This window comes from Eptesicus fuscus, chromosome 21 (genome assembly GCF_027574615.1).
Source record: "Eptesicus fuscus isolate TK198812 chromosome 21, DD_ASM_mEF_20220401, whole genome shotgun sequence".
NCBI lineage: Eukaryota > Metazoa > Chordata > Mammalia > Chiroptera > Vespertilionidae > Eptesicus > Eptesicus fuscus.
In genome coordinates this window covers 37,338,740-37,350,775 of record NC_072493.1, presented here as the reverse complement: position 1 = coordinate 37,350,775, position 12,036 = coordinate 37,338,740, and the positions used below count along the sequence as shown (strand labels likewise).

The window sequence follows — 12,036 nt, the reverse complement described above, 5'->3', positions numbered from 1 at the left end:
CTCAGATGCAAATGTGTCCCAATCCCCTCCAGCGACCCGAATCTGCTCACCTGGTTCTTCTTGATGTACTGCTGCACAGCCTGCAGCCCAGTGCCTCGCTCCACCTGCATGGCCAGTGGCAGCCGCTCCTGGACCCACGCCTGGAGAGGATACAGGGAGCAGGTCAAGGGGAGAATGCACCCCAGGGTCCCTGCATCCCCACTGAACTGGGAGCCACCGGCACAGGCTCCAAGGCCCTCTGTTGCCGGAGAGCCTGCTCACACCTTCGGCCTCCTCTCTGGACAATGCCCCGTCTTACTCTCTGCACTCAAGCCAGGCTCATGCCCACCTCTGGCCTTTGCACAGGCAGGCTTTCCTTCCTGGAATTCCTTTCCTACTCCCTCAGCAGGCTCATGTGTCCTCTTCCTTCACATCTGAGTGCAGACACCCCTTCCTCCAGGAAACCCTCCCTGCCTTCGGACCTTGACCAGTTGCCTCCTATGGGCTCCCATAGCCCTCTGACCTCCCCCATCACAGTCCTGACCACCTGTGACTCTCTGGGGACAGACAAGTCTGTTTTCCCGGAGCCCTCTGTGGGCAGGAAAGCGGTCTGGCTTGGTCATCCCTGTGACTCCAGCATCTTCCAAAGCACAGGGCTGGGGCGAGAATGATAAACCGAATTAGTGAGTGAGTGAATGAATGAGCAAATCAGGAAGTGAGGGACTGAATGAGGAAATGAGTGGATGGATGATGAGTGAATACTAGTAAATGGATAACAAGTAAATGAGTGAAGTACAAAAGAATGAGCCGATGAATGAACGATTGAAAGCGAGTAAATGAATGTGAAAAAGTGAATGAATGAGTGAAAGACTGAATTACTGAGTCTCAGGTCTCTTAGCCATCTCCACCCTTAAACCGGCCAAGGTCCCAGGGCCTCGCCCCCCACCTCCACCCCGTAGACCCGCTGACCCGCCTCTGGCCTCACGCCCCGCCCCGTTACCCTGGTACCGCCCCCCCTCCCGCCCCGGCTCCCCTCTCCGGGCCTCACCAGCTCGTCGTCGAGGTCGTGCGCCACCTGGTGCAGCTCCTTGGAAGCGAGCAGCAGGCGGCGGCGTTCCTGCAGCGGCTCGAGTAGGCGGACCAGGCGCTCGCCCACCGCGTTCTGCCGCTCGCCGACCAGCTCCTTGCTCGCGGGCTCCAGCGGCAGCGCCGCCGTCTGCGCCTGTAACTCTCCCACTTCTCGGTACCACTCCTCCACCTGCGACTCCATCGACTGTGGGAACAGGTCAGGGTCACGGGCCCCACTCTCCCTCCCGATCCTGCTGTGGCTCGCCAATACCTTTACAGGGACAGCAAAGCCCTCCCTGCGGCCCCCCATTCCCCTCTCCCCTCGCTCAAGTCCCTCCGGAAGCCTGCCCTCCTCTCTGACCTGCAACCCCCTTTGCCAGTTCCTGCCCCAGGGCCTCTGCCTTTGTTAACCCCTCTGCCAAGCAGGTACATCCTTGTCAATTAGATTTCAGATCAAATGTTACCTTCTCAAAGAGGCTTACCTGACCCCTTGGACTAAAATCGTCCATTAACGTTTTTAAGTTCTCAGAAAAACCTTCACGTTGATGGTATCCCTGTTTTACAGAGGAGAACACTGGGGCCCAGAGAAGTTAGGGAATGTGTCCAAAGAACCAACATTTCCAAATTGCAAAAATAAATACAAAGCTATAGTGATTCAAATGGTTGGTGTGATAGAGGATCGGCACAAAGTGCAAAAGCAGAGGAGAATTCATAGGTTTTATAGAGGCCATGTCAAATCTCCAAGGAAAAAATGGATTATTCAACAAATGGTCATGGGCCAACTGGCTAGCCAGGTCAGCTGGATCTCTTCCTCACTCTTGATGCTGAGAACAATTCCAGATGGATTAAATGGAATAAGTAAATCCACAAGGTAAATGGAATAAGAAAACCTGGGCAAGATTTTATAATCTTGAGATGGAGAAAATCTTTCCAAGCACAAAAACCATAAAGGGAAAGATTTACAAATTTGGCCACATAAAATACTTTCGCATCAACCAAAGTTTCTAGATGGAGTTAAAGGGAAATGACAAACTGGAAAAATATTTAATATGTATTAGAGCAAGGAATTACTGTCTTTAATAATCAAAGAATTCCCCTTTATACTACTCCCTTTGTTTCCACAGCACTGACCACCGTCGGGTAACTGTTTTTATTTGTAGGTTTTGTTCTGTTTTTGTTTTGCTTTCCTTTTTTATATATATATACTAGAGGTCCGGTGCATGAAATTCATGCACGGGGAGATGTGTGTCCCTCAACCCAGCCTGTACCCTCTCCAATCTGGGACCCCTTGGGGGATGTCCGACTGCCGGTTTAGGCCCAATCCCCCAGGGATTGGGCCTAAACTGGCAGTTGGACATCCCTCTCACAATCTGGGTCTGCTGGCTCCTAACCACTCACCTGCCTGCCTGCCTGAATGCCCCCTAACCACTCCCCTGCCAGCCTGATCGATGCCTAAGTGCTCCCCTGCCAGCCTGATCACCCCCAACTGCCCTCCCCTGCCATCCTGATCACCCACAACTGCCCTCCCCTGCCATCCTGATCACCCACAACTGCCCTCCCCTGCTGACCTGATGGCCCACAACTGCCCTCCCTGCTGGCCTGGATGCTCCCAACTGCCCTCCCCTGCTGACCTGATTGCCCACAACTGCCCTCCCCTGCTGGCCTGATGACCCCCAACTGCCCTCCCCTGACAGCCTGGTCACCCCCAGCTGCCCTCCCCTGCAGGCTTGGTCGCCCCTAACTGCCCTCCCCTGCCAGCCTGATCTTGCCGCCCCCAACTGCCCTCCCTGCTGGTCATCTTGTGGCCATCTTGTGATGATGTTGTGCGAGGGTGTCGTTGGAGGGCGTGATGCCACCTAGGCTTTTATTATATTGGATATTTTTTTTATTGATTTCAGAGAGGAAGGGAGAGAGAGACAGAAACATCAATAATGAGAATCATTGATTGGAAGCCTCCTGTATGCCCCCTACTGGGAATTGAGCCCGAAACCCAGGCATATGCCCTTGACTGGAATCTAACCAGGAACCCGTCAGTCCCCAGGCCGATGCTGTATCCACTGAGCCAAACTGGTTAGGGCTTGTTTTGCTTTTCAACCCTATTCTTTTTTTCCCTAATCTTTATTATTAAAAATATTACATAAGTCCCCTTTCCCCCCACCCCCACCCCCATTGACCCTTCCAGACCACCCCTGCCCCTCCCATGCCTTCACCACTCTATTGTCTGTGTCCATGGGTTATGTATATATGCATACAAGTAACTTGGTTAATCTATTCCCACCTACCCACCCACCCACTAGGTTTAATCTCTTCATACCCACCCAGGTATGAAGAGACCAGGTTTTTTATTGGTCTCCTGCTTCTAGAATGTGAGATTCATGAGGGCAGAGGCTGTGTCAATTCACCTCTGTGTTCCTGAGTTCCTAGAACAGTGCCTGACACATAGCACGTCCTTCGACTGTGATTTGTTCGAGGTACAAATGAATGACATCAACAAGGAAATAGCACCCAGAAGAGAAATGGGCATCATATGTGAAGAGGCAACACACAGAAGAAAAAATAAATGTATGAAAAGATGCCCAGTCTCACTAATGAGCAGAAAAATACAAATTAAACAAGGTATCCTTTTCTATTCATCAGATTGCCAGAGGAAAAAAAAAAATTAAAAGGTCAATAATATCTAGTGTTGGCAAAGACGCAGGGAGATGAGCACACTCAGTCAAACTGGCAGTGGTGTAAACGAATGGAGCCTTTTTGGAAGGCAATTTGGCAGGTCCTATCAAAATGCAAACTGTGTCAAAATGCTTTGATCCAGCACCTGTATATCTGATTCTAGGAATGTATCTGAAGAAGTACTGGCACATATGCGCAAAGATGTCTGTCCAAAGATGTTCACTGTAGCAGAGATGTCTGTCCAAGGATCTCATCACAGCAGAATTTATAATGGGAAAAGTAGGAAACAACCTCAATGTCCATTAGGAGTGAAATGGTTAAGCAAATCCATAATAGTACTGAATGATAGTCAAGACTTACTGTCAAGAGGAAAAGCAATTTTCAACATACATATGAATATATAATTGTAGTGGATTGCACATGCATAAAACTTCCCTGGAACAGCCCAGTCGGCATGGCTCAGTGGTGGAGCATCGACCTATGCACCAGGAGGTCATGGTTCCATTCCCAGTCAGGGCACATGCCTGGGCTGTGGGCTCGATCCCCAGTAGGGGGCGTGCATGAGGCAGCCAATCAATGGTTCTCATCATTGATGTTTCTGTCTCTCTCTCCCTTTCCCTTCTTCTCTGAAATCAATAAAAATTATTAAAGAAAAAAACTTCCCTGGAATAAACAAGAGTTAATAACAGATGGTACCTATTCTGGGCATGAGTTAGGGTTAGGATGAATGGCAATGAAGATGAAGTAGAGACTTCTCACATAGGGTTTTTATATTTTTTTCCCACTTATTCTTACCCAAGGATATGTTTATTGATTTGAGAGAGAGAGGAAGGGAGAGAAAGAGAGAAAGAGGAGAAGGAAGAGATTTTAGAGAGAGAAACATCGATGTAAGAAACATTGATTGGTTGCCTCCCCTAAGTGCCCTGACTGGGGATCGAACCCAAAAGCTAGGTATGTGCCCTGAGTGGAATCAAACCCACAACCTTTTGGTGTATGGGACAACGCTCCAATCAACTGAGCACCCGGCCAGGGCTATATGTGTTTTTGTCGTTGTTGTTAATCTTCACCCGAGCATATTTTTTCCATTGATGTGTAGAGAGACAAACATCTATGTGAGAGATACACATGGACTGGTTGCCTCCCACACATGCCCCGACCAGGGCTGGGGATCAAGCCTGCAACCAACGTATGTGCCCTTGACCGGAATCGAACCTGGGACCCTTCAGTCTGCAGGCTGACGCTCTATGCACTGAGCCAAACTGGCTAAGGCGGTTTTTTCATGTCTGAAACGTAAAATTTATTTATTTAAAATTTTAAACACTGAAATCAACCTAAACATGAAAAACAAAATAAAGACATTAAAAATCCACGTAGGTAAATCGGTAAGTGCTAGAAAGAGGTCAAGAAGGGTGCACACCAAATAATAATTGAGGTTCTCTTTGGGGTGTGAGACTGGGAGGTATATGGAAGGGAGGCTTTGTTTCACCGAGGCCTTGTAGGTTAGTAAAATCTTTTACTCAAAGTAATATACACATATGACTTGTGTGATTCTAAACAGATGGGGGGGAAGCTAGAAAAAAAAACAAAATAACAATGAAATTAAGTGGTAACAGATTAGGGCAAAAGACTGTAAGCCAGAGCTTAAGACTTAAGAACCAAGTCAAGATTTTTGTTCGAAGGTTCTTCAGTGCAGAGCTGTTGGTTTTGCTCAGCACCCATCCCTTCCTCCCTTCCCAGCACCTCAAATCCCACTCTCAGGCCCTGAGCTTCTCGGGCAACTAATAAAACCTACAGGGCCAAGGGTGGCCACATGACCCAAGCCTGGCCAACCAGAACACTGAAATCAACCTGGCCACAGGGATTGGGTCATGTGACTTATGCTGGGCCAATGAAAACCCTTCTGGCTTCCAGAAGAGCTGATAAAAATCCAGGGGGAATCCAAGAATGGTCATGTGACTCAGGCCTGCCAATGAGAATACTGAATCACCATGGCCACCAGGGTTGGGTAAAAGATGGCATGTGACCTAAAACTGGCCAATGAAAACTCTTTCCACTTTTGTTGGAAAAACGTGTGAGCTCAGAAGGGGTGCTCTCTTTCCCACGGGGTTCCTGAGCTGATAGAATGTAGACCTGCCCTACTGGGGGCCATCTTGCCACGACGAGGACACAGGCTCCCAACAGTGAGGCCAACCAGAGGAAAGCGGGGTGCAGAGACTGAAACACAGATGCCTGAGGACATCATTGAGTAACTGACCCAGCCATGCCCGAAGCTGCATGCCTTCTGAATCTTTCAGCTACCGGAGCCAACATGTCCCTTCTTAGCCTAAGTCAGTTTGGGTTTAGGTCCTATGAACATCACCCCAAAGAGTCCCAGCTGATACAGTTCATATCCTGTAAGAGCCATAAAAATGAGTGAAAATCAAACTATAACAAGTCAAAACCATCTAAGATGGAAATTTTTAAAAGGCTTAATCATAAGCTACAGAAATCAAAGAAAAATAAAATAGTAACCCCAAAAAACCTTTTTTGCTAGGAAGATGAAAATGAGAATTCAGGAAACTCTTAAATGTTAAAGTTTTAAGTTCCACTTCCCGTTATATGAAAACCCGTCCACAACCTCCAGCAAGTGGCCGTATGACCTAAGATGGAATGATTCCAGACACTGACACTTTTCTACTTCTATGAAAATGCCATGTATTTTGAACACCAATTTAATGTACAGTAGGTCCTCGGGTTACGTCAGAGATCCGTTCCTACGGCGTGGCGTAACGTGTTTTTCGCCGTAAGTCGGAACCCACCTACATAAGCACCTACGTCACTCACATGGAGCACAGACACAGCAGTAATGAAGTGACACAGTAAAAAGAATTTAAAAGAAAGGTAACAATTCCTGACCTTTACTTGTGGCAAATAAATAATAAAAAGCATAAAGCACATATGTACAGACGTCGGAATGACGGAACTTTTAAAAAATAAATAAATGGGAGATGGCGACGTAACCACGAAACGACGTACGTGGAGTCCGACGTAACCCGGGGACTGCCTGTGTATCCTTTCCTGCAAACATTGGCAAAGAATGCAGAAGCACACTGGTCATTATACACACAAAGATGTTCCACCTCCTTCAATGTTCAGGGCAAAGCAAATGAAAATAGCGACAGGACAGTTACCTTTCACTTCCCAGATCAGCAGAAAGGAAGCCGTTTGACAATAAACACCTAATGTTGTGACTGCAGGGCGGTGGGTGCCGCCAGCCACGCTGCAGGAGTTTCCCCTGCCTTTTCGGGAGGGCGTTTAGCAACATCTATCTTTTTTTAAAAATATATTTTATTGATTTTTTACAGAGAGGAAGAGAGAGGGATAGAGAGTTAGAAACATCGATGAGAGAGAAACATCGATCAGCTGCCTCTTGCACACCCCCTACTGGGGATGTGCCCGCAACCAAGGTACATGCCCTTGACCGGAATCGAACCCGGGACCCTTGAGTCCGCAGGCCGACGCTCTATCCACTGAGCCAAACCGGTTTCGGCAACATCTATCTTTAAGGCGTATACCTTTCGGCCCAGGAGTGCCACTTTAAGGAGCATTTTCTACAGAAACTCTTGCCCATGGGCTCCAATACACACAGGCAGAGATGACTGCTGCAGTACTGTTTATGCTAGCGGATTGGAAACCGCCCAAAGGCCTCTCGACGGACGGCTGGTTGAAGACAGACTGCCGCACTGGCCCGTGGAATGCCATGCAGCAGTTTACAAGGACGGCCCAGCCATGGACTTTGGGACAAGAAAGGACACCGAGGGTGTTTTGCCAAGTGAAAAGGCAAGCTTCAGCGTGGTGTGTGCGCCATATGTATGTGTGTGTGCGCACGGAAAACTTCAGGGGGGGTAGAGGAGAAACCGTGGGGGGCAGTTACACCCCTGGAGAGTGCGACTGTGTGTGTGGAGGGGAAGGAAGCCTTTTTCCTTTTCAGCCTTCTGCGTGAAGTTCTTACCATGACAGCAGTAACAGGTAACACATCCAGATGCTCGCTGCGTGCCGGGCACTGCTCTAAGCACCAGACAAGGGATAACTCACGTATTCCTCACAACAGCATATGAGGTCCGGAAGGCAGGGAGGGGACGGTGGTTTCGTTCACAGGCGGATCTCTGTGCCTACACAGAGTAGGTCTCTGCAAATGTGTGCTGACTTTGTTTGACTAGCCACCCTGCTGCTGTGCCTCTCTTAGCTGGGTAGCATTAAAGGTTAACATTAAAAAAGTTAAACTAGCTCTAAACGTTAAAAACCAGAGCCGCCATGAAGTACTGACACATCCCACAACATGGATGGCTTTTGAAAACACCGCTAAGGGAAAGAAGCCAGACACAAAGCGCCACATGTTGTACGTCTCCACTTACGTGAAATGTGCAAAATAGACAGGTGTCTGTTGGCAGAAAGTAGATTAGTAGAGGGAGCTCATGAGCACAGGGATCCTTTATGGGGTGATGGAAATATTCTGGAATTAGTGGTGAGCGTTGCTCAACTTGGCAAATGCACTAAAAACCACTGAACTGCACTTTATGGTATGGAATCAGATATCAGTTTTATAAAAAAGGAAAAAATTTAAGGCATTAAAAGTAAGAGGAGGAGGAGGAGGAGGAGGAGGAGGAGGAGGAAGCTCAGAAGAAAAGCCTATTTCCAAAAAAGCCTCAGGCGCCGGCTGGTAGTGACGCAGCCAGTCCTGACCCCAGATCAACCTGATTCCTACTCAGATCCATCTTGCTGCCTTCCCATTTACCAGAGAGGGAAACTGAGGCTCACAGAGGAGCAGTCCCTGGTACAGACTAAAAACTGCCAGAGCCAAAGCTTGAACCCAGGATCATGTGACCACAAAACCCTAGTGGTTCTCTGTCACTCTGCTTCTTTGTAACCGAGGATCTTGAGGCTCACAACGGTGAGGTCACGTGCCCTTGGTCACATGGTATGGAATGGACTGTGGAGCTCCTGAACTTGGCCTGTTCCCCTAGGCCAGTGGTCGGCAACCTTTTGAGCTTGGTGTGTCAAACTTCGCCAAAAAACTGAGCATAACTCGGGTAGTGTGTCACTTTGAGGAAAAAACTAACTCCAAGACTCTAGTCGCAAATGTTTCATCCTCAGGAGCAGCAAATGTTTCATCCTCGGCATGCTGCCACGTGTCATCAGAAATGGCTACGCGTGTCAGTGCTGACACGCGTGTCATAGGTTCGCCATCACTGCGGCCTAGGACAAGCACGTCAAACTTGAGGCTGGCAGGCCGCATGCCAAACGAGGCATGCAGTCCGCGACATGCTAGCCCCTAGGCCGTGCTGAGCTGGATGAAGAAATGTGGCACACAGAATTGAAAAGGGGGAGGAAGGTGTTTCCTCGGCCAGAGAAAGAGCCGTACTTAGGGTGGAGGGTGGTAAACAGTCCCCAGGGACTCGGCCCAGCAGCTGCAACGCCTCCAGCGCATTTCCCTGGCTGGACCCTCAGATGGCAGGAGATCAGTGTTTCCCCCCAAAGCTGGAGCCAGTGGCTGAGCCAGACCAGCTGGCCAGGCCCCTGAGGACTGGGAAAGTGGGGGCTTGGGACGCCACCATCTGGCCCCTCAGCCAGAAGGACAGTTGGGCAGGAGGTGCTGAGAGAGGACTCTGGGTCACACGGCCCAGACCTGGGAGGTGGGGTCTGCTGCAGCGCCTGGGGTGGGGACACGGGGAGGACACAGTGATAAGAGAGATCAAGGGAGTGAGGCCGAGATGGGAGAGACAGAAACAGAGAGAAACAGTCACAGAAGAAATGGGGGAGCAAGACAGAGAGAGAGAGGGAGAGAGGGAGAGAGGGAGAGGGAGAGAGAGAGGGAGAGAGGGAGGAAGGGAGAGAGGGAGAGAGGGAGGAAGGGAGAGAGGGAGAGAGGGAGGAAGGGAGAGAGGGAGAGAGAGAGAGAGGAAGGGAGAGAGGGAGGAAGGGAGAGAGGGAGAGAGGGAGGAAGGCAGAGAGGGAGAGAGGGAGAGAGGGAGAGAGGGAGAGAGAGAAGGGAGAGAGGGAGAGAGGGAGAGAGGGAAACGGGCCCAGAGGAAGGCCGAGGGAGACAGATCACTCACACATCCAGCGGAGCCAGTACCTCCCCAGCCCAGCCTGGCCCTGCAGCCTGAGGGTGGAGCAGCCAGGATGTGTGTCTCGCTGGGCCACCCTCTCCCTCCTGCAGAGGCCCCGTATCTGTGCTCTCCAGAGGGCCCCAGCGGACAACGGGCTTTGGGCGGCCCCTCCCCTACCCAGCGGCAACTCCTGAGGCCCAGCTGGGCTCCATCTGGGGACCTTGGCCACTGAGTCACTCCTGCCTGAGCTCAGGCTCCCTCTGCTGGCGCCCAAGGCTGTGACCTGGAGCGCCAGTCTCCTACCACCACCACCACCACCACCACCACCACCCCACTTCGTCTCCGGCTCTCCCTGAAACACTGGGGACCCCGCTTCGTGGTCTCCAGGGCTTGGTGGGGCTAACCGCACCCCATGGGTAGGGAAGAGCTGGCTAGGAGGCCCCAAATCCTTCCTCTGAAGACGGAATGGCCGAAAGAAGAGACAAGGATGCCCGAGCTCACCAGTTCCCCCCCAAAATGCAAATGCAAACACCGCAGTGAGACACGTTTCCCTCCTTGAGAATGGGGAAATCTAAAAGGTCTGACAGCACCAGGCACGGGTGAGCTGGGAGGAAGCAGGAACTCCTGATGAGCATCAGTTGAGCAGGCAGTTTGGGAAGATTTAAGCGAACTGAAGATGGTTCTAACTCTGGGCACTATATTAATGCTTGATATTATCACCCCCCAAATACATTTACAAAAAGCTCTACAGACAGGGGAAATGCCCACATGGAATAAAACAGAAACAAATGAAACAACTCTTCCACATAATAACATAACCACTGTGAAGGTGAAGAAATAACGAACCCAAATAACGTCTGAACACAGTATAGTGATATCTCCTCTGGTTGAAGACATTAAAATGGAAAGGCCTGTAAACAAACATTGAATCCTAGATCTGTTGGGTCAGCAATTCTGAAACCACTGTCTGCATTGTGTCTTGTAATCTTCATAATGTCCACAGAAGGTCAGTACTGTTATCATGCCCATTTTACTGAAGGACAAACTGAGGCACAAAGGGAAGTCATTTCCAGGGCAAGTCACAGAGCCAGGGCTTCTCACCAGGCGGCCGAGCTCCAGCATCCAGGGCCTCGACCGTGATGCTGGGCTGCCTCCCTAGGCCTGCCGCCAAGGAGTGGCTTACAGTGGGGTCCGTCCCACGGCACAGAGGAGGCACTTGAGGCTCAGAGCAAGAGGCAAAGCCACTTGCCTACCATCACATAGCCGGTAAGTGGCCCAAACCCAGATCTGCCTGAGTCCTGAGCGTGTGCCTTTACCCACCCCAGTAAGCGGCCTGGGAAGAGTTAGTCATCATGGTGAGGCCACCCATCACCCCAGGAATAGTTGCTTCGTTTGCCACTCCGGACCCACCAGCAAGCTTCTCCACCCTGCTCTGTTTCCCACCGGGGGCTGACCCGTACGCATCCTACCCTCTGGCTTCCAGCTGGGATGGGGCCCAGCGCAAAAGGAAAATGCAAGGCCCCTCGTTCAAATATTCTTAAGAACTTTAAGACAGCGACAGCAAGCCTTTAACCAAGTGTGGGGCCCTGTGGGAGTGCATGCACCCATGCAGGAGGCCCTGGTTGGGCTACGGGGCACAAGCAGGAGACGGATGGAGAGCAGAGAGAAGCCGGGGTATCATTTTCCGGCTCCTCCCTGCAGCAGTGCCAAGGGCTGGCTGCCATTCTTGGCCAAGAGCCCCCTTGGTGACTGGCCCCTCCCTCTCCCCCACTGGCCTCTTCAGGGGAGGTAAAGTCTCCAGCTTGAACCCCACCCCGCTCACCATCTCTGTGGCCTCCCCGTTCCCTGCCCACACCTTTGTCAAGACCCCTGTCAGGACCCTCCTCAGACTGACCTCAGTGGAGCATGCCTCTGTTCCAGGTCGGGAACCTGCGTCACAGACCCCCATTTCTCGGGAGCTCACCACACCCCAGGTGCCATTTCAGTGCACAGCCCCGCCTGCTCTGGGAGGCCCTGATGTAGTCTGCCTTAACGTGGATGACAGAGGCTCAGAGAGGAATGGAACATGGGCCCTGGCTGGGATTGGAACCCAGGTCTGTCTGCCTCCCTCCCCGCACTTTTCTCCCTCGGCCCCGGGCTGCTTGTACTGCCAGCTCCCTTCTCTGCCTGACCATCTAGCCACCACTGGTCTCTGCCGATATTCTGGGCAATCCCTCGGAGCAGACTTGGG

The 12,036-nt window shown here is 50.9% G+C and overlaps 1 protein-coding gene across 1 annotated transcript in view; it reads right to left on the bottom strand.

Annotated features, from left to right (window-relative positions):
• Window positions 1-12,036, bottom strand: part of SPTBN4 (spectrin beta, non-erythrocytic 4) — a 77,260-nt gene that overhangs the window by 16,855 nt on the left and 48,369 nt on the right. The window contains exons 20-21 of the mRNA XM_054710520.1: window positions 1,028-1,252; window positions 51-140 (exon numbers count right to left, since the gene is read on the bottom strand). Of these exons, the coding sequence (XP_054566495.1) occupies window positions 51-140; window positions 1,028-1,252 (315 nt within the window). The remainder of the gene's footprint in view (window positions 1-50; window positions 141-1,027; window positions 1,253-12,036) is intronic.